Source organism: Sceloporus occidentalis, unplaced genomic scaffold, assembly GCF_023333645.1.
Source record: "Sceloporus occidentalis isolate IW3139 unplaced genomic scaffold, rSceOcc1.0.p SCAF_2, whole genome shotgun sequence".
NCBI lineage: Eukaryota > Metazoa > Chordata > Lepidosauria > Squamata > Phrynosomatidae > Sceloporus > Sceloporus occidentalis.
Genome location: NW_028316982.1, coordinates 37,986,940 through 38,011,301, shown reverse-complemented (window position 1 = coordinate 38,011,301; position 24,362 = coordinate 37,986,940). Strand labels below are relative to the sequence as shown.

Below are 24,362 nucleotides of genomic sequence, written 5' to 3'. Positions count from 1 at the left end.
AATCCCTATACCTTTTTGAAATGTCCTTAGCTTTCTTCATTACACAGGCAAGATGGCAAGAAAACAAACAAATCAAAATATCAACCAAATAAAGGAAACAATGGGTCAAAGGCAACATAAATTGAAGTATCTTTCTATCTTTCATGATTCTTCAAAAGCTGTCTCAAACATTTCCATCTTTTTGTTGTTACTTAGGCCCAAAACACACAGGCCAAATTAGGCAGCTTCCGGACACTTTGGGAGTATGGCATTTAGAAAATGCATGTTCTCAAAGTCACCGGCATTTGTGTCGAGGCTGCGCTCCAGGCCGAAAACCAAGATTAAAAAGGAGTCAATTTAGATAAACTCCTGGCTCCCATGGCTTGGGACTGCGGCAGCTGGCTGCTTTGGTGACAAGTGGTGCAGCTGCCATGGTTCTGGCCTAATTGTGGCTGGAAGGGCCAGAGGCCACTCCTTCTGGGCTGTGCACTTCGGGCCTAAGAGGTCAGTCTCGTTCCATTTAAGAACACCTCTAGTCTTTATGAAAAGATTAAAGTTTGTTCTGTCAAGAAAAAGCTTGGACATTCAAATAAAAACAGCAGATATAGGTAATCTATTTGTTGTATTCAGTAATTAGGGTCTCCATTCCAATACAATGCACATGGGACCTCCCGAATAAGCAGACTCTCCTGCTGGCTTCTATACCCAATTTCAAGTTATTCACAGCACACCCTGTGTTGGCCACCCAAACTTTTAAGAGAGTGGCCATCATAACAGGGCATTGTCACCATGGATAAAGAATGGCTTCCATTAAGGTTAAGGGCTCACATCCAGAACTTGCACACAGATCTTCCTTTCACAGATTCTATTTAATTTAAATAGGCTAGGCTGAAGAGCTAAACAGCTGTCAGACATAAACACTTTCATTCATATGTACATATGATGATAAAACTGTAACAGAAGCTAATATCAATAAAGCTAACACAAATTACTATGCAATGGTAACAGTTTAGTATCCATCACATCCACAAGTATTACCTATTACATAAAGGACAAAAAGCATGTCTGCCTCTCTATATTACAAAGTATTCTTAAAGCAGTTGCTCATAAAGCTATCTTCTCTTACAATAAAACCACAGAAAACTTAATATGGATAAAGACTTACTGTTCTGAAATTCCCTGGATTTCTTTCATCCATATATTCTGTTCTTTATCTCCAACATATGTTATTTTAGTTGGTGGCACAGCATTTCCCATGTAGAGTTTCTGTGTTCCAGGAAGCTCCTCTAAACTAAACCTGAAATATAAAAATGGACTTATTACTGACACTAGCAGATATTCTTCAGACCCACTCCCTTTTCAAACAGACTGAGGGGTTGTTACTTGCCATCATTTGCCCTTCCCAGCTTCTCCCCAGATGGGCTTTCCCTCGGGGAGGGAGCTCAGGGTGATCCAGCTGGGGAGAAGCTTGGGTCAAGAACCATATTAACCTGTGTATAAGTTGACCCAAGTTTTTGGGTCAATTTTTGACCTAAATTTCTCAACTTATCCTTGAGTACATATGGTAATTCTGCTTGCATCATCTGAAATAGTAACTGTGTAAATATTTCCCCTTACGTATGTATGTATGTATTTATTTATTTTATGTAGCCATGCTTAGAGTGGGGGTGGATTGTTCTTCCAGGACATCTAAGAAAGACCATTCATGGTTAAGTACCAACCCCTCACTTTTCTGGATGGCACAGAGAAGCAATCCACAAACAGTTGTGATGTAACCAAGCTCCCTGTTTACCAGTAAACCTACTTAAAAAAAGGTAAAGGTATTCCCCATTGATAAGGTTGTCAAGTCATGTCCGACTATAGGGGGTGTTGTTCCTCTTTGTTACTAAACCAAAGAGCCAGCATTATCAGAGACTACTCTGATCATGTGGCCAGCATGATTGCACAGAACACTGTTTACCTTCCCACTGGAGTGGTACCTATTTATCTACTTCCATTTGCATGCTTTTGAACTGCTAGGCTGACAGAAACTGGGACTAGTGATGGGAGTTCACCCCATCATGTGGCACCTGGGCCTCGAACTGCCAACCTGCTGATTTGTAAAATAGTCCACTTAAAAGCAGCTTGTACTGATTTGTACCTCTCTGTTTTACAGTGTCTAATAAAAGAGCTACCAATACCACAAATACTATGGCCTGCTCCGTGCATATTTCCACTGACATCCTTTGAATTAGAGGTGTCAAGAAAGTATACAATATTCATGGTAGCCATGATACTGCCAGTGCATTGTGCTGTTCTGCATTTTAGGAATAGAAAAATCTTAGCTTGAAAACTGAACCAGAGGCAAATAAGTCCATTTGGAATTGTTGTTCAGATGATGTAATGAGCTTCAGCTTATGTTTAAGTAATGGGCTTCAGCATCATTGACTTCTCCAAGTAAACAGCTATTATGGACTTTGTTACTTTCTCCACTCAAAGGAGAATCGAGCCTGCCTACCTGACAAAGCTGCCTCAAACTTCCTTGTTTACAAATGTAGGACTTCACTGACATGTTATCTATTGATATCTGCAAATTCTGGTTTTTCACCAAGTGTGAAAATGAAAGAATACAAAAGCTTACGAACACACTATATCTATCTATACCACACACACACACACACACACACACACACACAGAGCATTATAAGCATAATAGTGTATAGTAATACTGTAAGAGGTGCACTGTCCACAAGACAGAAGCTAGGCAAAAGACAAGAGGAAAAGGAAGGATGGGCAAATGTAAGAGAACCACTGTCAGAAACGTTACCTGAAATATGTTTGGAATTAAGATCTTGTTCTTACAAAAAAGGGGGAAAGTTCAAATTGTGTGTGTTTAATATAGTTATTTCAAAAATTAATACAGCAGCCATTATTATATGATCATGCTATAGCAATCAGAATTCCAAAGCAGAATCTCTTACTTTGTTTCACCGTCTGATACAGCAACAGCTCTGGCTTCTTCCAGATGTGGCCAGTTAACAAAGACAGATTTGCCAAGGACTGAACTGGCTACATTTTCTATGTTCTAAAGAAAACAATAACAGTTCATTAACCTATCAAAACAAACCCATAACAAATCCAAGACAAATTTTAAAGTACCTAGCAATACAGTATCAAGCAATTAACAATAGCTAACTAGCAACTGAAGCTAAGGCTACTGAGGAATAGTGCCATTTGGATGAGGAATTTCAAAATGCTTTCTCAAGAATTATTTAGAAAAGATTTTCCAGCAGGAAAAACACAAAAATGGCAGATTGTCAACACTGCAATAGTTTGAAATGGGCCTTCACCATTTCTCTAATAATCAAATAGTACAAAACAAACTTGAAAGTGACAGGCACTCACCAGTTCCTCTGAATCTTCTGTAACTAGAATTTCTAACAACATATTTTCTCCATGACTGCTTTGCTGAAAGACCTGCACCCCATTTTTTTTCAGATAGAACTGGGATTGGAGAAGAAAGGCAGTATGTATAGTCAACAACTGACACAGAATTTTATTGGACATAAAATGTATCTATTAATAAAAGTATCACTTTACCTTATGGGTAATGTGCTTCAGAGTAGGAAAACCACAGAAATACACCCTTTCCAAATCCAATTTCGTTATTTTATTATGGGCTATATCTACACGCCAAGCATCCAAGGACATAGTTTTATGCCTACAAAACAAGAGCACATGGTCATAACTGCGTCATTTTACAGGTACTTGACAATACCAAGAGGAATGAAAATAATCAAGCACGGGAAATCAATGTAGGAGAGAAACAAGTGGACTCTAAAAATACAAAGTTAAATAGAAGAGTCAGAAAAAAGGAGAGAGGATTCTAAAAATTACTCCATTGTTTGTAAAGGAAGAAGAGAACAGACAAAAAGAAAGGAAGAAGGAGTTTTCAAGAAAGAGCTAAATGTCATGATCCATGGTGATGCCAGAGAAAACCTGCTCTGTGTAGATTCTTCCTCTGTGCTTTCCAGAGAATGTAAGTATTGTCTTTAAAAATGTGTTTTGAAATACTATGCCTTAACAGACAAATTGTTAGCTCTTAATAGTCAGAATTAAAGTAAGACAGACTTACCAGGTACATTCTGAAGATTTTTATTTGCAGCAGATTACTTATGATTATATACTGCTTTTACACCAATAAGATTTTGAAGATCATGCCCAACATAAAACCAATTAAAAAGAGGGAGAACAGAAACAGTGCTTTAGAAACTTCAGATAAGTGTTCCTGTAGTCATACCTGGTATGGCAGCGTTCTATGGAAGGGAACTTTTCTGGCCATGGTGACAGGTACTGGAACTCTGTATCATTATCATGTAAGTACATTATGCATTCACTGTGCCTATTTCTTTGTCTTTCTTCTACTGTCAAGAAATTGTTGCAGGGTTCCATTGCTTCTAACAATTGTTTCTAAATTAAAAGACAGTGGTAGATATAGTACACTATACGTTCTAACAGCCACAGAATTGTAACAAAGTGTAAAAAGTTGGGTAGGCTTACTTAAAATCAGTTCCCACTGAAATGGATAAAATATGTTATCACAATATGTTCACCAAAGCCTCACTTAAATCATAATAATTTCCCCATTGATTTGAACAGGAATGGATATAAATTGTATGGATATAAATTCACTGCCCTTACTCTTTTTTTTTTTTTACAAAGAAAATATGAATAAAAAGGGAAATCATCCTGCTTTATAACACCTGTTGTAGGAAATAAACATTTTAATCAAAATTAAGGTCTACCAAGTTCAATGGAACTGAATTCCAGTAAGGCTAGAGCAAAAATCCAGATCAGCTGAAAGCTGTGGAATGGGACAACTGGAGGACTGAGCTAGTCAGAGAAAGGCGGGGAGACTTGCAAATAATAAGAGATGATGTGAGGATAGAGCCTCTGTTTCTTGAATAGCTTTGCCACAGTTAAGTGCCTTGGAGATTAGGTGGTTTGAACATATCACCCCCTTCCTGCTCAATATTGAGCCAAGAAAGAGAAAGAAAGAAAGAAAGAAAAAGAAAGAAAGAAAGAAAGAAAGACTAGGAGGGGATCTCAAGTTTGCAGCCTATCAACCTAGAAAGTAGAACTAAACAGTATACTGAAAATGATATACAAAATTAATTGAATGAGAAACCTCCCCTCATCACTCCTACTGTTTACTGTATTTTCTGGTGTATAAGACTATTTTTTAACCCAGGAAAATCTCAAAAGTCAGGGGTCGTCTCATACGCCAGGTCAGCTTATAGGGCAGGTGCTGAAACTTCTGAGCCAGACTGGAGAATCTGCGCTCACCACATATGATGGGGGAGCTCAAAAATGGCTGTGGACGCATCCCCACCATATGCGGCAATGGTATGAAAGCAGCTACCGTTCTGATAGTCTTGGAGACAGGGAGGGCTGGGCAGGCAGGGAGAGCTGATGAGTCCAAGCAGGCTTTGTATACAACAAGGTTTCCTGCTAAGTATCTGCATGTCATAAGCATCTGAATAAAAATTACCCTAATAAAATAAAATCTGATGTTTTTTTTAAATTTTATTTGGTGTATGTTGGAAGAGGGGTAGTCTTATACGGCGAGTATATTCCAAACTCTATATTTTAACTGGAAAAGTTAGGGGTCGTCTTATATGCCCAGTCGTCTTATAGGCCGGATAATACGGTAATTTCTTGGTTTGACATTTTATTTGCCTCTATGGCTAGAAGAACTGAACAGGAGAAGTAGGATGGGAGTGACAGCAGCTTCAGCTCCCATCCCTGCTATTTCTATGGATTTTAAACTCTGACCAGCAAACATTCTTGTTCTGTTTGTACTAGATTCCACAATGTTTACTGAACAAAGGTTTGAGTACATCCACCAACTACTGGCAAGGTAATGCTCCTCATGAAGCTCTAAAAATATGTTCTGTTTATGCAGAGTGGTGGTTTCCTTTTGGACAAAAATTACTATCCACCCCTCAAATGTGACCAGGGGCAAATATTTGCAAACCCCATTTTTGAATCATGTATGTCACTGTGATCAAGCTCCAGATGTTCTCCATTATAGTACTGCTTTGTCCATTGTATATAATTCCAAGGGAAAAATTGTTAAGGTTATTGGAAATGAATATCTCTTTGAATGAGTTATCAGTGGAATAGCTATTGGAAGATCAGAACTCACATATTACCAGGTTAACAGCCAATTTTCTGGTGGAGGCAACAAGATTATGGTTTAAATTTTAACAATGATTCTGAAGTTTTATTGTAAATGCATGTTGTTTTTTCTATGCCTAATTAAGGTTAAAAAAATTACTAAATTAATCTTGTTTTGCTGCCATCTTTGAATTTTGAAAACTTAGTTATGTACTATTTGCTCACACCCTGGAAATTAACCTTTTGTCAATGGAAATGTATTCTTCATGACCTTTCAATGCTAAAAGGTATATATTGCCGCTCTGAAAAGAAAAATATCCCTCCTTCTGGGCTTTAATATTCAGTAATATTATTATTATTATTAACCTTTATTTATAAAGCGCTGTAAATTTACACAGTGTGGTACATACAATGTACAATGTAATGGAAGACATCACATCCCTTTTGGAATTTGTACAGTTGGAACTCCATATCTGTGGAGGATCCATTCCAGATCCTTGCCCCCGCAGATACCCAAATCCAGACATGCTCAAGTACCATTTTAGTTAATGGTGGCACACTTCTATGCATGCGTTGTCATTAAGAAAAATGGTGGCCTGACATGATTGGTTAAATCTACAGATGGCATGTCCGCCAATTCAGAGGGTGGACTGTATAACAAATTATTGACTTCGTATCAGAGGTATATAAGACTTTGCATGGACACATATTTGGATATGTGATCATTTTTTCCTAGAGAGGTTTGCATAACCGTTTCCCATTGTTTATTTACAATTTTTTTAAAAAAAAATTAAGATGATTTTTGCTCAATAAAAAGTAAATCAAAAAGGCAGAATTCCTTTAGATGGACAGTTTCTCCTCAGGGAGTTTTTAGGAGTGAAAAGATAGGATTTAGATTACTCTATGAGAATTAAACTCTAGATAGATATTTACTCAGTTTACTTCATCCCACTTTTAACAGAAAATAAAGGAAGGAACTTGGTATTTGGGGGTATAAATTTGTACAATATCAAATATTTCAGCTTCTCCTACATATTAAATGTCATCTCTACTCCGACCCTCTTTAAAGTGAAGAAAACAACTTTCCATGCAGGAAGAACTAGAACAGATATAAAGTTCTAAAAGAGCATCAATGCCATCCATATACCAATTTGTATGGTCACCTCAAGAACATAAAATGACCAAGTGTTTACCTCATCGATGAATGGAATTAACACCACAGCTTCCCATTCTTGTTGCTTTCCATTCAAATCTGTTTTAAATTCTGGTGGATAATATTCAATAATGGGGGAATCTTCACAGGTCATCAGGTGCTAAAAAATAGGAAATATATAATACAGATAATTCTGAATGATAGTGTTATGGTATTTAAAGTTTAAAAATTGACAACAACTCTAATCAAAACAAAATAACTTTAACCAGCAGGAATACAAAAATAGAAATACTGAAATACAGGCAGTATTATGTCAGAGTCGATAGCAACCAGGAAGGACTGTTATCTAGATGAGCAACCTGATATCACAGCATGCCAAGGGTTCAAAGGGTTTGCTTCCTTGAAAGCTGAGTGAGGACACACTACAGATTCCATTGAGACCTAGGCCTCATTACAGCTGTTACAAATGTTTATATCCCTTTGAGAATTTTTTTGACTACAAGGTCAGAGAAACAAGAAAGCTTATCCAGGCATTTGAAATGCCAAAAAAATTGGTGATAAATAGCATTTAATAGAAGATAATGGCAAGCCCCTGTCAAAGAGTGATACCAGAAAGTCCAAGACATGTGCTGTCAGTGCCTCATTAGGATCAACAGACATAGACTGAAGGAACTCCACAAACTTTGCTCATTTGTAGGAACAGGAATGCCATGTAGACAGCTTGTGCACTGCACATTTATCAGGATTCGATAGTAATGTCATAGAAAAATCCTCTGTGCTACGAGATTGAGTGCTTGCAAATCGAGATTCTTCACCTTGCCCCCATGGATGGTGAGAAGATCCAGATGAGATGGCAACTTCAGGTATTTCCTTTGGGAGAAGTGAATCAGAGGGGCAAATTAAGGTTGCCTTGGCCACAGTAGGTGATCAGAATGCACTTGCCCTTGTCCTGCTGAATCTTGGCAATCACTTTCATGATGAGGGGAAACAGAAGAAAGGCATACACCATGGGACCCCTCAAAGTGAAAATAAATGCATTGCTTAGAGAACCCCGTTCTCTGTGGGCTCTGGAGCAAAAGATCTTGCAGTGCTTGTTCAGAGGCAACATGATCAAGTCTATGGTTGGTTTGCCTCATCCTATGTAAACATTGCGGAGAACTCCTGGGTGTATCATCCCACTCATGGCAGGAAACTACTGTCCAACTCAATGCACTTGCTAGGATATTCTGTTCAGCAGAAGATGAATTGCTGTTACCGAGATTCCCCATGGGATGCACCAGTTCCAAAACTGAACTGTGAGGCCTAAGAGGATGTCCAATTGAATGCCTCCCTGCTTGTTCAAGCAGTAGAGCACCATGGTGTTTTAGATACTGCCTGAACCACTTTGTCACATAGAACCTTCTCAAAAGATATGAAAGCCCTCCTCACAGCCATCATTTCAAGTACATTTACATGGAGTGCTCTTTCCTCTATGGACCAATGACCTTACTGTCAGCCTCTCCGAGTGTGCGCCCCAACCACTGAGACACACATCTGTAGTGACTGGCAGTTGACAAGGCAAGAACAGCATCCCTGCTTGTACGTTTTTATGGTCCATCTACCACCTGAAAGAGCAACAAACACTTTGACGAATGGTTATACTTTTTCTCTGTGATTTTCAGAGTGGGTCATAATTTTCCAGGCACCATGCTTGGAAAGGTCCCATCCTTAGTCTTGTATATGCTGTGTTTGCTGTGGTCGAAGATCATGAGACCTAACAGGGCCTGTATGTCCCTGGAACAAATTCTTCTGCTACAAAGACACCAAACAGTAACCTTTCAAAGAGCCCTCCAGAAGATGGCTTCTTGAACTCAAGAGTCCAAAAGAGTTCCAATGAACCTCACTAGCTTTGATGGTACCAGGTGTGATTTGTGGTACTTCACAACAAGTTCGAGAGCATGCAAAAGCTCAAGGGTGCAATATATGTCTAACAACAGTTGCTCATGTGTGAGAGCATGCAGTAACCAAACACCGACATAAGGTAATATGACAATACCTTGTTGGTGAAGCCAAGCAGCCACTACAACCATGCACTTGTTAAACACATGTGGGGCAGGGCATAATTCAAAACACAGGACATTGAAACAGTAAGATTTTCATCCCTCAGTGAAACATAGGAATTTTCAAGGGGCTGTCCGCACTGCATTATGGAAATAAGCATCTTTTAAGTCCAGGATGGCAAATCAATTGTTTCTCTGCACCAGGGGAAGGATAGTACTGATGGTCACCATCCTGAGGAGCCTGGACTGAATGTAAAAGATGACACTTCAAAAATCTAGAAAAGGCCACAGATCACCATCCCTCTTGGTGACAAAGATATAGCAGAACCCCTGCTGTAGGTGGGAGAGAGACAGGCTCTAGTTGTCCATTTCTCTTTGAGTGTAGGTGAAGAACAAGTAACACTCAGAACTCCTGTAGGTGGGTCTTCTTCTGATGATGTAAAGAACCCAGAAATCTGAGGTGATGGAGAACCAAGCTTGATAGAATTTGCTTAGCCTGTCACCAAAAGATGGAATGGTGGATGAGATGGAGCTGGTGGTGGAAGGTGCACCATGCCCGACCAAGACACCATCTCCCAGAGTCTTGGCACCCTTTTTAATATGGAATAGACAAATTATGTAGCAGACATGTTTTTAGCTGTAGGTTGGAAAATAATCTGCTTCTGTTCACAACTTGTGAAACAACTGTAGGTACTTCTTGTTCCCGATGAGAATTTATGGAACCTCAAGTGAGATGTTTGAGAAAATGGGTGGAAACCAAATCTCTCTGCTGTAGACTTCATCTTATGAGGATGTTCTAATTTTTCATCAGTGGCAGAATTGTACAAACCAGCCTCATTGAATGAGAGATCTTCTATGATTTACCATGGTTGTTGGGACAGACCTGATGAGCACAACCAAGCGTGACACTGAAGTACCACTCCTCATAAACTTATACAATGTGTCAATCATCTTAGATGTAAGTGGAACTGAAGACAGGGTTGCCCAGGATTTCCTGGCAACCTTCAAAATGTAAGGCAGTGGCAGATGCAATGCCTGGCTGTGGCAGAAACAATGCCTGGCTGTGTACATGCTGGAATACAGGATCTTGAATAGCTGGTTCTGATTTACAAGGACAATTTACAAGGGCAAATTGTAGCTCAGGTGTCAGAGGCTGTATGAAGAGCCCTGTTCTCTGCCACTGCCTCAGTAGTCTCAAGTGCTTTTTGCTCACAGAAGAGCTTTTAATCTCAAATCCCAGTTTCAGCGGGCTTGAGGAGTAAAGGACCTACAATGGGAACAAACACCAATGTTATGGCCCTCCCAAGACAAAGAAGACACTTCATATGTCCGTCTGTTTCAGATATTTTGCCTCAGCAGGAGCTGCAGCATTAAAAAAAACAGAAGAGGCCATAAACTGGTGAAGGCTTTGATGAACAAGAGTACCAGCTGGAGGAAGAATGACAAAGAAGGAAATAATTACAAATCTGGTTAAATCCAAAAGGACAGTCTGTTCAAGAGATGGACCAAAATGCAGTAGAATATATTAAACAATCTAGGTCAGGAACAAAGTTAGAGAGAGGAAAAGTACATAGCTCAGACAGCACCTAATTGACACTGCTACAGCAATAGGGCAAAAAAGAATCTTTGGATGCACTTTGGAAACTTTCAAGTGGTCACTAGTAGGTTCAAAATATTTTTGTTTACTTAGGCAAGACTTACCTGACCTGATAGTTGCATTTTACATGTGCATATTGTTAGTTTTGTTTTGGCTGAAAGCTTTGTTGAAACATGTTGAACTGCTCTTTTTTTTGTGTGTGTGTGTGGTGCAGGAACCTGCCCCTATTCGTACCATTTCATTTCTGTCTCTGGTATCAAATTTTCTGTTAATGAAGTAATATTTATGCATTGTTAACTGAGGTATAACTGTATTCAAGATGTGAAGTAAATTTGTTGTTGTTGTGTGTTTTTAAACTGTTTCTGACTTGCAGCAACCCTAAGGTGCAATGACAGGGTTTTCTGAAGCTGAGAGTGACTCACTCAGTCACCCAGTGAGCTTCCACAGTCAAGCAGGGAATCGAATCCTGGCCTCCAGAGTCGTAGTCCAAACCTCTGACCACTACACTACGCTGATTCTTGTGAAGCAAATAATTACTTCCAAAGATACTGAGTTAAAGTATTCACTGCTTGAAGAATATGCAGTGTACTTGCCATATTGGCACACTAGTTATACACGTACTGGAGTATCCTTGACTCACCATGCCCCTTATTATTCAATGGCAGTGTGTGCTCACGGATGTGTGCACATCACCACTGTGATCACACATCACAGAATAATATGGAGCTTGAGTGTCCACATTTTATCTCATCCATGGTGGCCACCAGAACTGAACCCCTGAGGATGGGAATAGTCCAATGAACATACATTGAAATATATTACTACAGACATTCAGTTTGTAAAACAGAAATACAGTTTATGAATGACATATATGCTATTAAAAATATTGCAGCCTACCTGGTAGCATTTTGGAAGCAAATCCTTGCTAGCTGCTGGCAAGACTGCCAGAAGTTGTTCAAATGGCATGAATGGCTTTCCTAAATCCAAATGAATCTTAAGGTCACTGATATTGCGGATATCCGAGAGGTAAGGTGCATAATGGTAGGGATAGTACCTACAAGAGGGAACAAGATATTTTAGTTCTTCAAAATAAACAGGGGCACAAAAATACATACATATTACAAATGTATTTATTCTAATAGCCTGGAAGTAGCAATCATTTTTAGAAGAACGAGAAGTGTTATTCAGGGTACATTATTCTTAAATAAAATACTGTTTGGGGTTAGGAGAGCTTCCATGTATTCACATTTCCAGTACATTTAACTAGTGTCAAAACGTATAACACAGAATATACTTTATCTCAAATGTGACCTGGAGTATCACTTGCAGACATCTTACCAGCTCCATGATTGAACCCCATGATAATAGTAGTGCAATATCCACTGTATTGCCTGGATATAACATTTTGCTTGATCTGCTAGAAAGTCACTGAAAGAGAAAAAAAAATTATGTATGCTTATGCAGATGGCCCTCCATTTTCACAGGGGATCCGTTCCGGACCCCCCCCCCCCCCGTTAAAACGGAGACTCACCAATATTCAAGCCCCATAGGCTCAAGTCCATGAGAACAGAGGGGCAACTGTATTAAATAACATTCTCTTTCCACTTATGAAGATAATTAAGGATTAAATTGTTTTACCAACTACACCCATCTCAGAATCCTCAAAAAATGACAGAAGCATTATGTTTAAGGTTGAGAGAATATAATGCTAATACACTTTAAACACACCAACTAATACCTATGGGGATTACCACACTACACTCTTATAGTGCTGCTATTCCACTTTTACTGCTCTGGTTGCCTCCTACTGCATTCTGGGGTTTGCAATACAGTGAGGCCTAAGAGCTCTCTGGCTGAGAATTCTAAATGCCCCCTCCCTAGTTTGCAAATCCCAGAATGCAACAAGAGACAGCCAGAGCAGTTAAAATGGAATAGCAGTACTGTAAGAGTGTAATGCAGTAATCTAGAATGTCTACAGATACCTAAAAGGAGGATACTGCAGTACTTCAATATGTTATCTATAAGGTACTCTCTCTCATAGAATCATAGAATCGTAGAGTTGGAAGAGACCACTAGGGCCATCCAGTCCAACCCCCTGCCATGCAGGAAATCCAAATCAAAGCATCCCTGACAGATGGCCATCCAGCCTCTGTTTAAAGACCTCCAAGGAAGGAGACTCTATCACCCTCCGAGGGAGTGCATTCCACTGTCGAACAGCCCTTACTGTCAGGAAGTTCCTCCTAATGTTCAGGTGGAATCTCTTTTTCTGTAGCTTGCATCCATTGTTCCGGGTCCTGTTCTCTGGAGCAGCAGAAAACAAGCTTGCTCCCTCCTCAATATGACATCCTTTCAAATATTTAAACAGGGCTATCATATCACCTCTTAACCTTCTTTTCTCCAGGCTAAACATCCCCAGCTCCCTAAGTTGTTCCTCATAGGGCATGGTTTCCAGACCCTTCACCATTTTTGTCGCCCTCCTTTGGACACGCTCCAGTTTCTCAATGTCCTTTCTGAATTGTGGCGCCCAGAACTGGACACAATATTCTAGGTGGGGCCTGACCAAAGCAGAATACAGTGGCACTATTACTTCTCTTGATCTAGACACTATACTTCTATTGATGCAGCCTAAAATAGCATTGGCCTTTTTAGCTGCCGCATCACACTGTTGACTCATGCTCAACTTGTGGTCTACTTGGACTCCTAGATCCCTTTCACAGGTAGTTTCATTCAGCCAGGTGTCCCCCATCCTATATCTGTGCATTTTATTTTTCCGCCCTAAGTGCAATACCTTACATTTCTCTGTGTTGAATTTCATTTTGTTAGCTATGGCCCAGCTTTCTAGTCTATTCAGGTCATTTTGAATCTTGATCCTGTCCTCTGGGGTATTAGCTATTCCCCCTAATTTGGTGTCATCTGCAAATTTGATAAGTATGCTCCCAATTCTGTCCTCCAGGTCATTGATAAAGATGTTGAATAGCACTGGGCCCAGGACAGAACCCTGTGGGACTCCACTGGTCACTTCTCTCCAGGATGAAAAGGAGCCATTGTTGAGCACCCTTTGGGTTCGGCCGGTCAACCAATTACAGATCCATGTAACAGTTCCTTTGTCTAGCCCACATTTTACAAGCTTGTTTGCAAGAATGTCATGGGAAACCTTGTCAAAGGCCTTACTGAAATCAAGATATACTATATCCACAGCATTCCCTTCATCTACCAAGCTGGTAATTTTATCAAAGAAAGAGATTAGATTTGTCTGGCATGACTTGTTTCTCTGAAACCCATGTTGACTTTTTGTGATTATGGCATTGCCTTCTCTCACCTGTCGTTTAGCAACTGAAGACACCTTGGTGTTCATACTTACTCTGAAACTACTTCTACGCCCATCTTTGTCATATAGTAAGTTCTTTTGTACTGTCTAAACTCTGTTTCAAACAAATCATCATCTTCTGGCTCATCTTCTAAAGCAGCTACAATAAAATTAAAATAAAAAAAATGTTTTGAGCATTAATTGTGCCCATGTTCCAGATTTATTAACATTGTCTGTGCTAAAAAACAAAGTGTAAAGTTCCAATGTTATAGGCTAACAAAAGTGAAGTTGGTATTCTGATTTTAAAGTTAAATCAATCTCTGGTTGGTCAAGATCATCTAGACTACTATTTTGTTAACCAACAGTAGCCAACAGTTGTCTTTGGGAAACCTACAAGAACATGAAGGCAACAAATTTTCAGCATTGCTGCACTCAGCACTCAGGAATTTTTCTAAACATTTCTGAGCCGGAATTATTTTCATTGCTTTAATTCAACTGAGCTAGCATATCTGACTGTCATTCAGGAAACAGTGAAGCCTATATCACTTTAATTTTGTGTGCTGTATATTTTCTAATAGCCCAAACCACTCAGTTGGGAAAAGAGGTACAGCAAAGGATTTGGGGTTTGGGTTTTTTTTGCAATTTGAATATTATCCAGCTATGTCAGGATTTTAATGTTTAGTTCCCTTTGATATTAACACCACCAGTAAGTTATACTGAATTGTAATGTTCTTTGGATTCATCTCAAGTTTTTTTTGCCAACTAGACAAAGGGTGTGATTTATACATCCAACAAACAAATGACAAACCTTTAAAACCCCTTCAAAATTATTATTATAGTATACTCAGAATTAGTATTATTAAGATACATTTAAATAGTTTAAGGCACAACTCAATAGCATTTGTAATAGTAAAGTTCTAAGGACAGCACAAAAAACTGTTAACAAAGGCATTTTAAAAAGCTTGAAGAAATGCTTGCTAGGAAAAAACGAATTACAACTTTGATTTCAGATTTAAATGACATCCCATTCTACTTGTCCAATAGCTATCCTAGGATTAGAGTAATGCCTCTGAATATATAGTTTTCATGGCATGATCATAGTTAACAGTCTCATCCTCCATTAATTTTTTTAGTACACATCTAAGTAAAGAAATTTGTCAGGTACATTAAAGGTGAGAAAAATAATGTTTAATAGCAGCTTAGTTTTAATAAACCCTGAAATTGTTGGAAGCAATGGGCACCAACACTTGTACAAACAATTTAATAACAGAGGGGAGTCTAGATAACATCGTCTACCCTTTTATTCCTACCCTCTGTATCTTTCTTTGGTCTGTGTACTGAAGCCTTTTGCTTTCTTCTTGTCTGCAAAGGTCACTTCCCTCTTCTCTCAAGAAGTTAGTTTGTTTTCTTTTGTTTGGAAAACGTTCATGAGGCTCCAACCCCAATAATGGATGCCAGTTTACACCCACACATGAAAACCAGCTTTTAGGGGCTCTTGTAAGCAAGTATATGTCAACTTCTTTTGTCTATCTCTTTTACTAACCTGAGATGGACTTCCTGAGAAAATAAACATAAGTTTATGTGCGCTCTCTCTCTCTCTCTCTCTCTCTATATATATATATATATATATATATATATATTACAAGAGTATTTCTCCTGTTTCTACCACAAGCTTATATTGCACTTGCCTTGCTTTGTTATTGCTATTGTTGTGTGCCTACAAGTCATTCCCAGGTTAGGGGATATTATTTATTGGTTGAGACATTAAACTACCCTACTAACCTTGTGATCTTAAGGCAAACCAACCGTGGGCTTTTCTCAGCAAGATTTGTTCAGAGAGGTTTGCCTTCACCTTCCTCTGAGGTTGAGCGACTATGACTTGCCCAAGTGACTCACCAAGCCGGTTTCTATGCCCAAGTGGGGATTTGAACTCTAGCCTTCATGGTCCTAGACCTACAGTCAAACAACTATGGTACATTGGCTGTCTGCATTCTGCTTAGTATAGATACCAAATATTCCTACAGAAATAATGCCAACTTTCACTTAAAGAAGAGTAACATATACTAATAATGACAAACTCACTAATATTTTATCTACAAACAGATGAAGCACAACAGTTATTTCATAAATAATTTTAAACTCACTTTTTGAACTGACTACATTTCTATTGTCCTTCTTCTCTAAAGCTGCCAAGCATAAGGCATTTTCTTCACCCTGTTAAAATAAATTCACAATTTTGAAATAACATAAATGCTCACAGGAAATTGATGCAAGAATGCAAACTAAAAATTAAAAAGCATAAAAGCCAGAGCTATATGCTCATGAAGTCCTTTAAGAGAAAAAAGCATTTAGAGAAGTTCTAACCTGTCCGTATAAGTATACTGGCTTTATGTGGATGAATAAATAATAAATAAAATAAAACTTTTATTTTTATCCCGCTTTTCTGTGATAAAACAATCAAAGTGGCTAACAATAGATTAAAACAACCATATACAATATTCTATCTCAACATCCCTCCCTTAAAAAAGAATTAAACATAATACAGTTAAAATAAGTATTAAAATTTCTATTAATAATAAACATAACATGTTCAGTGTGGCAGCACAATACTATACATGAAAAGTTTGATTATCTGAGTTACAATGGGAATCAAACTTACTTGGATGCACTTTCAATTATAATCCAAGATGCAACATTTTTATGACAAAACATTACAGAAATCTGCCTTAAACAATGTGTTATTAAAGTGTATGAAAGAAAGATTCATTAACAATAGAGTTTATTCTGTTTCCTGTATGATTTATCTTATATGAACATTTAAATACAAACACTTCAGTTGTTTTTGAGGGATGAACCCCATTTCTGACAAATCCTAGCTCTTTTGAAGTTCAGAGTGATGAAAGTACTTATATTACTTACAAACTGGAAGTACTTATATATTTTACAGTCTATCCTATGAACCTAGCTGGTTCTCTCTTGTGGTCACTGCACTGGCATGATGCATAGATTAAATTCTCTCTCAACCCCTTAGAGCAACAATTCCAGAGACTTTCTCCTCAACACATTGACAAACAGACATATTGGTAAATGCATACTTACATTTTGCATATTTTGAAGAAACACTAAAATCTGCAAGAACTAAAATCTGATTTTGGATTTTAAAATTTCTGTAATAAGCATATTATTTATTGGTTGAAACATTAACCTACTAACCTTGTGTTTCTTATGTTTTTTTGATTCTTCAGCTGCAATACCAGCGGCCTCATTCAGATATTTATTGCCTACTTTGCTTTCAAACCACTTTAGATCTACAAAGACTTCACTGAAGTGCTCCCGATCAAACTGTAAGCACATATGGAATAAAAACAAAACAGTATTTAAGAACATGCTCTAGAATACAGTAAAGTACAGGACAGAAACCATTTCTGAAGCTAATGAAAATTCCACTGAGTCTGTGTTTAGTTTATTAAAAAGGTTTACCTATCTTTAAGGCTATTTTCTTAAAAATGTTTTGATTCCATTGCTTATTTCTGCTTCACAAATTACTTGTTACTTTCAGAGTACTAGTTGCGGGGGAAATATTATTCAAGAAGTAGCCACTATGAACACAAGGCTACCTTATTCCAGATCAAAATAGTAAAATAGTGGCTGAAAGAATGGATGTAGGACTTGATATTCTATTGAACTACAGTACTCTCCCTTTCACAATTAGCTACCAAATCAAAGGGTTATAAATTTTAAAATGAATTTTTTTTTGTCACTGTGTGTATCATGTGCTAGAAATAAGAAAAACCAGACCACCACAGGCTGTAACCATGCTACACTAATAGGATTGTTGAGAATTCCAGTAGCTGTCCGAAATATTTAAAATACTCTAGAAAACTTGAAGTAGTTCATGTTCTCTATAAGCTTCAACAACTGTGGGGTCAGCTGGGCTATAATGTTTCCCTTCTTTTTTTCGTTTCCATGCATAATATTGCACAGCATATGAAGCAAAGAGTTGTCTTTTTTGGACTCTATATGCATGCTGGGAAACTAGGATCAACTATGGGTACCTATAGCAGACAGTCTCACATATTACAGAATATTTCTAATTTGTCTACTATTTTCAGAATTTGGGGAATTGTCCTAAGGTTTTCAGTCAAGCCACCTTCAATATTTGCAATTTTATATCTTCATAAGAGCGGGATATCTAACAAAAAAACAGAAAGAAAACAGAGGGATGAAACAAACCGCCCCAAAAGAGCAGATTGGAGCTTCCCTGGTGTTGCTCGCTCAGGCACTACAGTAATCACGCACCGCATCCCCAATCCACCCCAAAGCCAGCCCAAATAGGAGCAGAAGAGATCCGATCCTATTTGGGCCAGTAAAAAGCTGCCTTAAGTGGCACTGCCACAACCCAGGGCAGCTTCAAGCTGCTCTGGGTGCGTGTGGTGTCAAAACACCATGCCTCCAAGCCACCCAGAAGCCAGCTTTTACACTCTGTCTGTTCAGCCCCCAAGATTCACAGAATTCTAGAAGGAATCTATACAGTGTAATTTTAGATTTGTACAGTGGAAAAAACATATACTTACATCAGACAGTTTTGTAAGGTATTTCTCAAAGCGTGGTAAATTGAGATGCCCACTTTCATTAATGTAACCTATCAGAAGTAAAAATGTGGTTTATGCTTGTTATTTTGACCAGCATTTCCCAGAGATGGCATTTACATGCACCTGCATGAATGAAAGAGTGCCTTCTGCTTATAGAGGGAACTAGGATCCAGTGGAGACTACTTGATTAAGAGATTTTCCCCAAGTTATCTTTGGCCTTGCAAGCCAGGCCCACAATTTCTGATGTTGCCCTTACAGCCCCCCACCCAGCCTGGCCTCAGCAATACTACAAAAGGTGTTGCTGAGGTGACTCTTTATCAGCAGAATTCTCCTGACTACAAGTTTGGATCCAACACAAATTGTCCAGGGCAGATAATATAAAGGAAAAAAGGTAACTTCCAACAGGAATACAAAACAAAGAAATCAAAACTATTGTTTATTTCCCCATTCTACCATTTCCTTTGTTGTAGCTCAGAACACAAGAAGGAACTTTGAAAATCACATTTTCGGAACTGTGTAGCAGACTGCTTACCTCCAAGTTCAGGCAATACAGCCATGTATGTTCTATAAAGCATTGGCAGTGCATCATGGTTAATATGCAAATGAGGTAGATGAGGGATAAAATCATTTCCAACAAGAAATCCCATTAAGATCCAATCATCTATTATTTTTTCAATTTCATATGGAAATGAAATCTTGCCCTGTTAAATGAAAATGCAAACAATTCATGTTAAATTTAATTTGTAAATATTGTAACAACATTTGCATGTAGTCCATTCATACTTACTTTAACTGGAGAAAATTCATAGTCGATATATTCTCTCATTAATGATAAGTGCAGCAGATGGAAAGTGGTTTCTTCTGGGGCACATGCTCTGTAAATTATTGAACACAACTCTGTAAGCTGCTTTCCTGCTAGTGATATTCAACCAACTCTTTCAATATAAAATATTCAAACAAAAATTTACACAGCAATCCAGTAATTTTATCTAATCTTCCTTTTAATGCTATTAATATTTGTACACCAGGTTACCTTTGTGACTTTTTGCCACCAAATCGGACCTCTTCTCTTAAAAGCGAGAAATGTGGCTCATGACTTGTTAGTCCAAGCATAATCTGTTGAAAGAAGTATTTTCTTTTCTAGAATCAACTGTTTCAACAACATATTTGGTGAACCTTAAATTAAGAGTTTTTACAGTAATATTAGTAAGTGCTGATCTGAAAGGATCTGAGATCCACCACATATGCAATAGCATTTAGCATTTAGCAATAGCTTATCAGTGAACTCAGCACTCTCTAAGTGGTTTACAATCTGTAAACCAATTGCCCCCAACAAGCTGGGTACTCATTTTACTGACCTGCGAAATGGTGGAAGGCTGTCAACCTGGGATCAAATCCACAACTTTGTGGCAGCAATACTGGCATTTAACTACTGCGACACATGCAATGCAGTTGCCAGGACCCCATCAACTGCCACAGTACTGAATAAGCTTTGTTGACACCCCAAGCAAGAAGAGAAAGTCGCACTTAGGGGAATGAGAATCTCAATGCTCAGATGAAAATTAGTTATGCAGTCTAAAGAGACTGTTTGGGAAACACCCATACAAATCTCATTTATTCCCAAATATGCCATATCAAAATTTTTACCGAACATACCAAGTCAGCATCTAAGCCATACAGACAATGTCTTGTGTTCGGATCATGGTTGGGCTTTGCCTTCTCAGACCTTATAAATTCCATAATTTTATGTTCCCCTTCTCCTGGTGTCTAAATGAAAAGCAAAGCAAAATGAATACACACTGCTTTGTTAAAAGTTAATTTAAGAAGTCATTATTAATGTAAGAAGTAACCTCATGGCCTGATAAGTAGACAGTTATGCCTTGCCAGGATTTGTCTGTAGATATCTTCATATTTACAAAATACTTCAGGTGTTCATGCAACTTGGCCATGAATTCAGTCCCTAGTAACAGAAATCTAAAAGTTACACCTTCATACACTAAAATTTTAAAATCTGTACAATAGTAACAATGCATAAAATTAAATTTCAAATACTATGATAAAATATTTTTAAAACACAATTCACACTTAAGATTATACTAAAATTTAAACTAAAATTTTCATTTTTATTTTGCTTCAACTACTTTTATATCTTAACGCCAAAATACATTAAAGAAATAATCCAGTTTGAGACAACTTTAACTGCCCTGGCTCAATGCTACTGAATTCTGGGAACTGTAGTTTTGTGAAATATTTAGCCTTCTCTGTCAGAGTGCTCCAGTGTCACAACAAATTACAAGTCTCGGGTTCCCCTAGCACTGAGCCAGGGCAGTTAAAGCAGTCTCAAACTGGATTATTTCTGCAGTGTGTTTTGGACCTCAGAGACTTCCATGTATTAAGGAGTTGCTGATTTCAGCTTCCCAGAAAAATTATACAGTCACCCCTCCATTTTCGCAGACTTTGAGTCCATATCCCTCGTCCATTCGCGAGTGGCATTCAAACCAACGGGGCTTGAATATTGGAGATATTTCATTTACGTGGGGGGGGGGGTCGGGAATAGATCCCTGCGAAAACGGAGGGGCAAGTGCACTTTGCCTCAACCAGGCAAAATTACAGTGTTATCATTACTGTAGAATGAAGGCATGGAGTAGTCTGGGAGAAAACAGGTAGGGAATAGAAGAAAGAAGATGCAATTTAAGTACTGTATGTGGTCTTTATGAAAATAGTGCAAACCTAACATCCCTTTTGCAAAACTTGCAAACAATTTTTGTGGGCCAAGATTACACAAAACAACAGTTTTGTAGGAATTGTCATCAAAGTTGTGGCAAGCAGAGGAATTATTTGATTTTGTGCATGGAAATAAACTTTAAGCCATATGGTGAAGTGACTTAACTGACCACTATATCATGAACAGCAATAACATATAGCGAGAATCAACGTTATGCTCCTTTCTGTGTCATGACTTTATTACTTCACTAGTTTTAAAGTGCAATTTTTTAAAAAATTAAAGGCATTTTACCTTGTGAGATAAACTTAGAGAATGTTTTAAATTATAAAATGAAACATGAGAAAGGGTCAAATTGAATAGCCAAATGTTTCCCAATTTTTTTTTTGAATGAAAAGAAACTTCAGCTAACGTAGCCCATAAGTAAATCTTATATACCACATATTTAGGTCCAAAACACAGTGCAGAAATAATCCAGTTTGAGGCTGCTTTAACTGCCCTGACTCAATGCTAGGGGGAACTGTATTCCTGTGAGACATTTAGCACTGGTGCCACAATAAACTACAAATCCCAGGATTCCCTAGCACTGAGTCAGGGCTGCTAAAGCGGTTGCAAAGCGCTTTAAAGTGGTTTTGGATCTGTATCCAGAGTATTTGCAACTATAAACCACAACCCGAAATGAAACACTGAACAATGTTGTAAATCTGTTGTGAATTTCAAATTATTTTCAAAGCAGTCCCATTATTGTAATAATGTGAAACTTTAGAACTTTTAAAAACCATTATCTTTAAAAACCACAGGATTCTTATGTGGAACAGAAATAATGAAACAATTCCAGAAGACAGCCCAATATTTAAAGATAACAAAATTATAAGGTGAGGAGACTTCCCTACCTGGGGTAATGCAATTAGAATCAAATCTGGCGTCTGTGGGAAGAGTTTCTCCTTTTTCTAATGCCTTTTTTATTTTGTCCTCTGCCTCCTTTGCTGACCTAGAATGACATTTCACATTTCAGTGCTGTGAAGAAGTCAAATCACTTCATATCTCATTAATTTCACAACAACATTGCAAAGGTTAAGGTACATTATTGTGATCTGAGCTGGTGGAGAGAAACTGAGTTTGTGAATGGAAATCTTTTCCCCCCTTTTTAACCATAAAGTATATGATTGTATTTATAATCTCCATACTATAGATGTGGGGGCAGAGAGGATGAAAATGAGGGACAGTAGCTTGCTTATGACCACTTCATCAATTACAGGTAGATATGAGATTCAAATACAGTACTTTTATAATATCTACTCAGAGCCAACATGGTGTACTGGTTTGAGCATTGGACTATGACTGAGGAGAATCCTGTACACCAAGGAACTCCTAAAAAACTGGATGGATTGGAGAATCACTCAGTGGTAGTCCACACTTGTTTAGGAAAATCAACCTACAGTGCACACACATACCCTGCCCTCATATAGCCTTTTCCCCATATATCCTGAGAAGAAATGGGAGGGGAAGTCTCCAAAAAGAGGGTAGAGGCTTTGCGGTACTTGAGAAAAAAGGAGGGCAATGAGCTGGTGACTACAAATTTTGGCAGTAAGGACAACCAACAATTCTTGAAGGATGTCTCAACAATTAGCAATGTTGAGGCAGCAACAGAAAACGGGCAACAGCCTCCGACAGACAACAACTTTTGAATTCAGAAAGTATGAGGTTAAAATAAAGATGAGCACACACACACCTAAAGCGCCTGCCACGTTGCTGATTCATTTTTGCTCTCGGAGCTACTCCATCGACTGCCATGAAGAAAATTTTCCGTGGTTTGATAATGCGAAACAGTACTTCCAAATAGTGAAATATATCTGCAAATATTTTATCTTCAGAAATTCTGAAGTGAACATCATCATCATTAGGATGTGAGCACTGATGAATGATACCATTCATGTCCAGGTACAAGTTGTCAAATTCTGGAATCTAAAAAATAATAATAAAAGAAATAACACAGGCACACCAAGGAATATATTTGGTGAGGTATTATATTTTTCCGCTCATCTTCTAAGTAAGAATGCTCCACTATCATTTCTCTTAATGTGATTCTGCATGAATTGGTGAAAAAAATTACCTCAATTAAATAACTAATTTCATCTCTATTCGAGACACATACTGCATATACTCATGTATAAGTCTAGAAGTTTCAGTCAAAAAATCAGACCCAAAAAACACAAATCAACTTATCGATAGGTCAGTGTAAATACTGTAGTTTAACTCTTATTTTAAAAAAAAGGAACAATCCATTGGTGAAAGGCAAGAGTTTAATCTGTCCTGGAAGCACCAACCTCTCTACTCTCTCATCCATCCACTTTTTATTATAAGCACAGTTATCCCTGCTGGAATTTTGTAAGCTCTTTGGCATTGTTTTCCCTTGCTTCATCCTTTAGATCCTTTGTTACATGCTGCTAAATTTTACTCTTGACTTATCCATGAGTCATATCAAAAACCATAATTTTGGCTCCAAAATCTGCCCTCGACTTATACATGAGGTTGACTTATAGTCGATTATATACAGTAATTTGAAAGAATGACTTCTGGAAGGACGTACAGTTGTCCCTTCCGATTCATGGGGGATTCATGGTGCAATTGGAAAAACTGCAAATATTGGAGCCGCAATGTTTTTAATGGCCACATGCTTCTGTGTGCAGCCTTGTGCATGTGCCATTTTGTCCCTCCCGGCTTCCCATCCACGGAAATTCAAAACAGCAAACGGGAAGTCAGTGAATCCGGAGGGACAACTGTATATAAATCCCTGATCTTCGGAAAAACAGA

General features: G+C 38.1%; 1 protein-coding gene across 2 annotated transcripts in view; it reads right to left on the bottom strand.

Annotated features, from left to right (window-relative positions):
• Nucleotides 1-24,362, bottom strand: part of XRN1 (5'-3' exoribonuclease 1) — a 64,802-nt gene that overhangs the window by 37,903 nt on the left and 2,537 nt on the right. For both annotated transcript variants that reach the window (XM_089509114.1, XM_089509115.1), the window contains exons 2-20: nt 23,281-23,513; nt 22,442-22,539; nt 20,677-20,786; nt 20,483-20,593; nt 19,860-19,942; nt 19,614-19,701; nt 19,359-19,527; nt 18,809-18,876; nt 17,448-17,576; nt 16,379-16,448; nt 14,289-14,394; nt 12,266-12,355; nt 11,825-11,981; nt 7,332-7,451; nt 4,259-4,428; nt 3,559-3,679; nt 3,364-3,462; nt 2,940-3,043; nt 1,145-1,276 (exon numbers count right to left, since the gene is read on the bottom strand). In XM_089509114.1, coding sequence (XP_089365240.1) covers nt 1,145-1,276; nt 2,940-3,043; nt 3,364-3,462; nt 3,559-3,679; nt 4,259-4,428; nt 7,332-7,451; nt 11,825-11,981; nt 12,266-12,355; nt 14,289-14,394; nt 16,379-16,448; nt 17,448-17,576; nt 18,809-18,876; nt 19,359-19,527; nt 19,614-19,701; nt 19,860-19,942; nt 20,483-20,593; nt 20,677-20,786; nt 22,442-22,539; nt 23,281-23,513 — 2,258 coding nt within the window. The remainder of the gene's footprint in view (nt 1-1,144; nt 1,277-2,939; nt 3,044-3,363; nt 3,463-3,558; nt 3,680-4,258; nt 4,429-7,331; nt 7,452-11,824; nt 11,982-12,265; nt 12,356-14,288; nt 14,395-16,378; nt 16,449-17,447; nt 17,577-18,808; nt 18,877-19,358; nt 19,528-19,613; nt 19,702-19,859; nt 19,943-20,482; nt 20,594-20,676; nt 20,787-22,441; nt 22,540-23,280; nt 23,514-24,362) is intronic.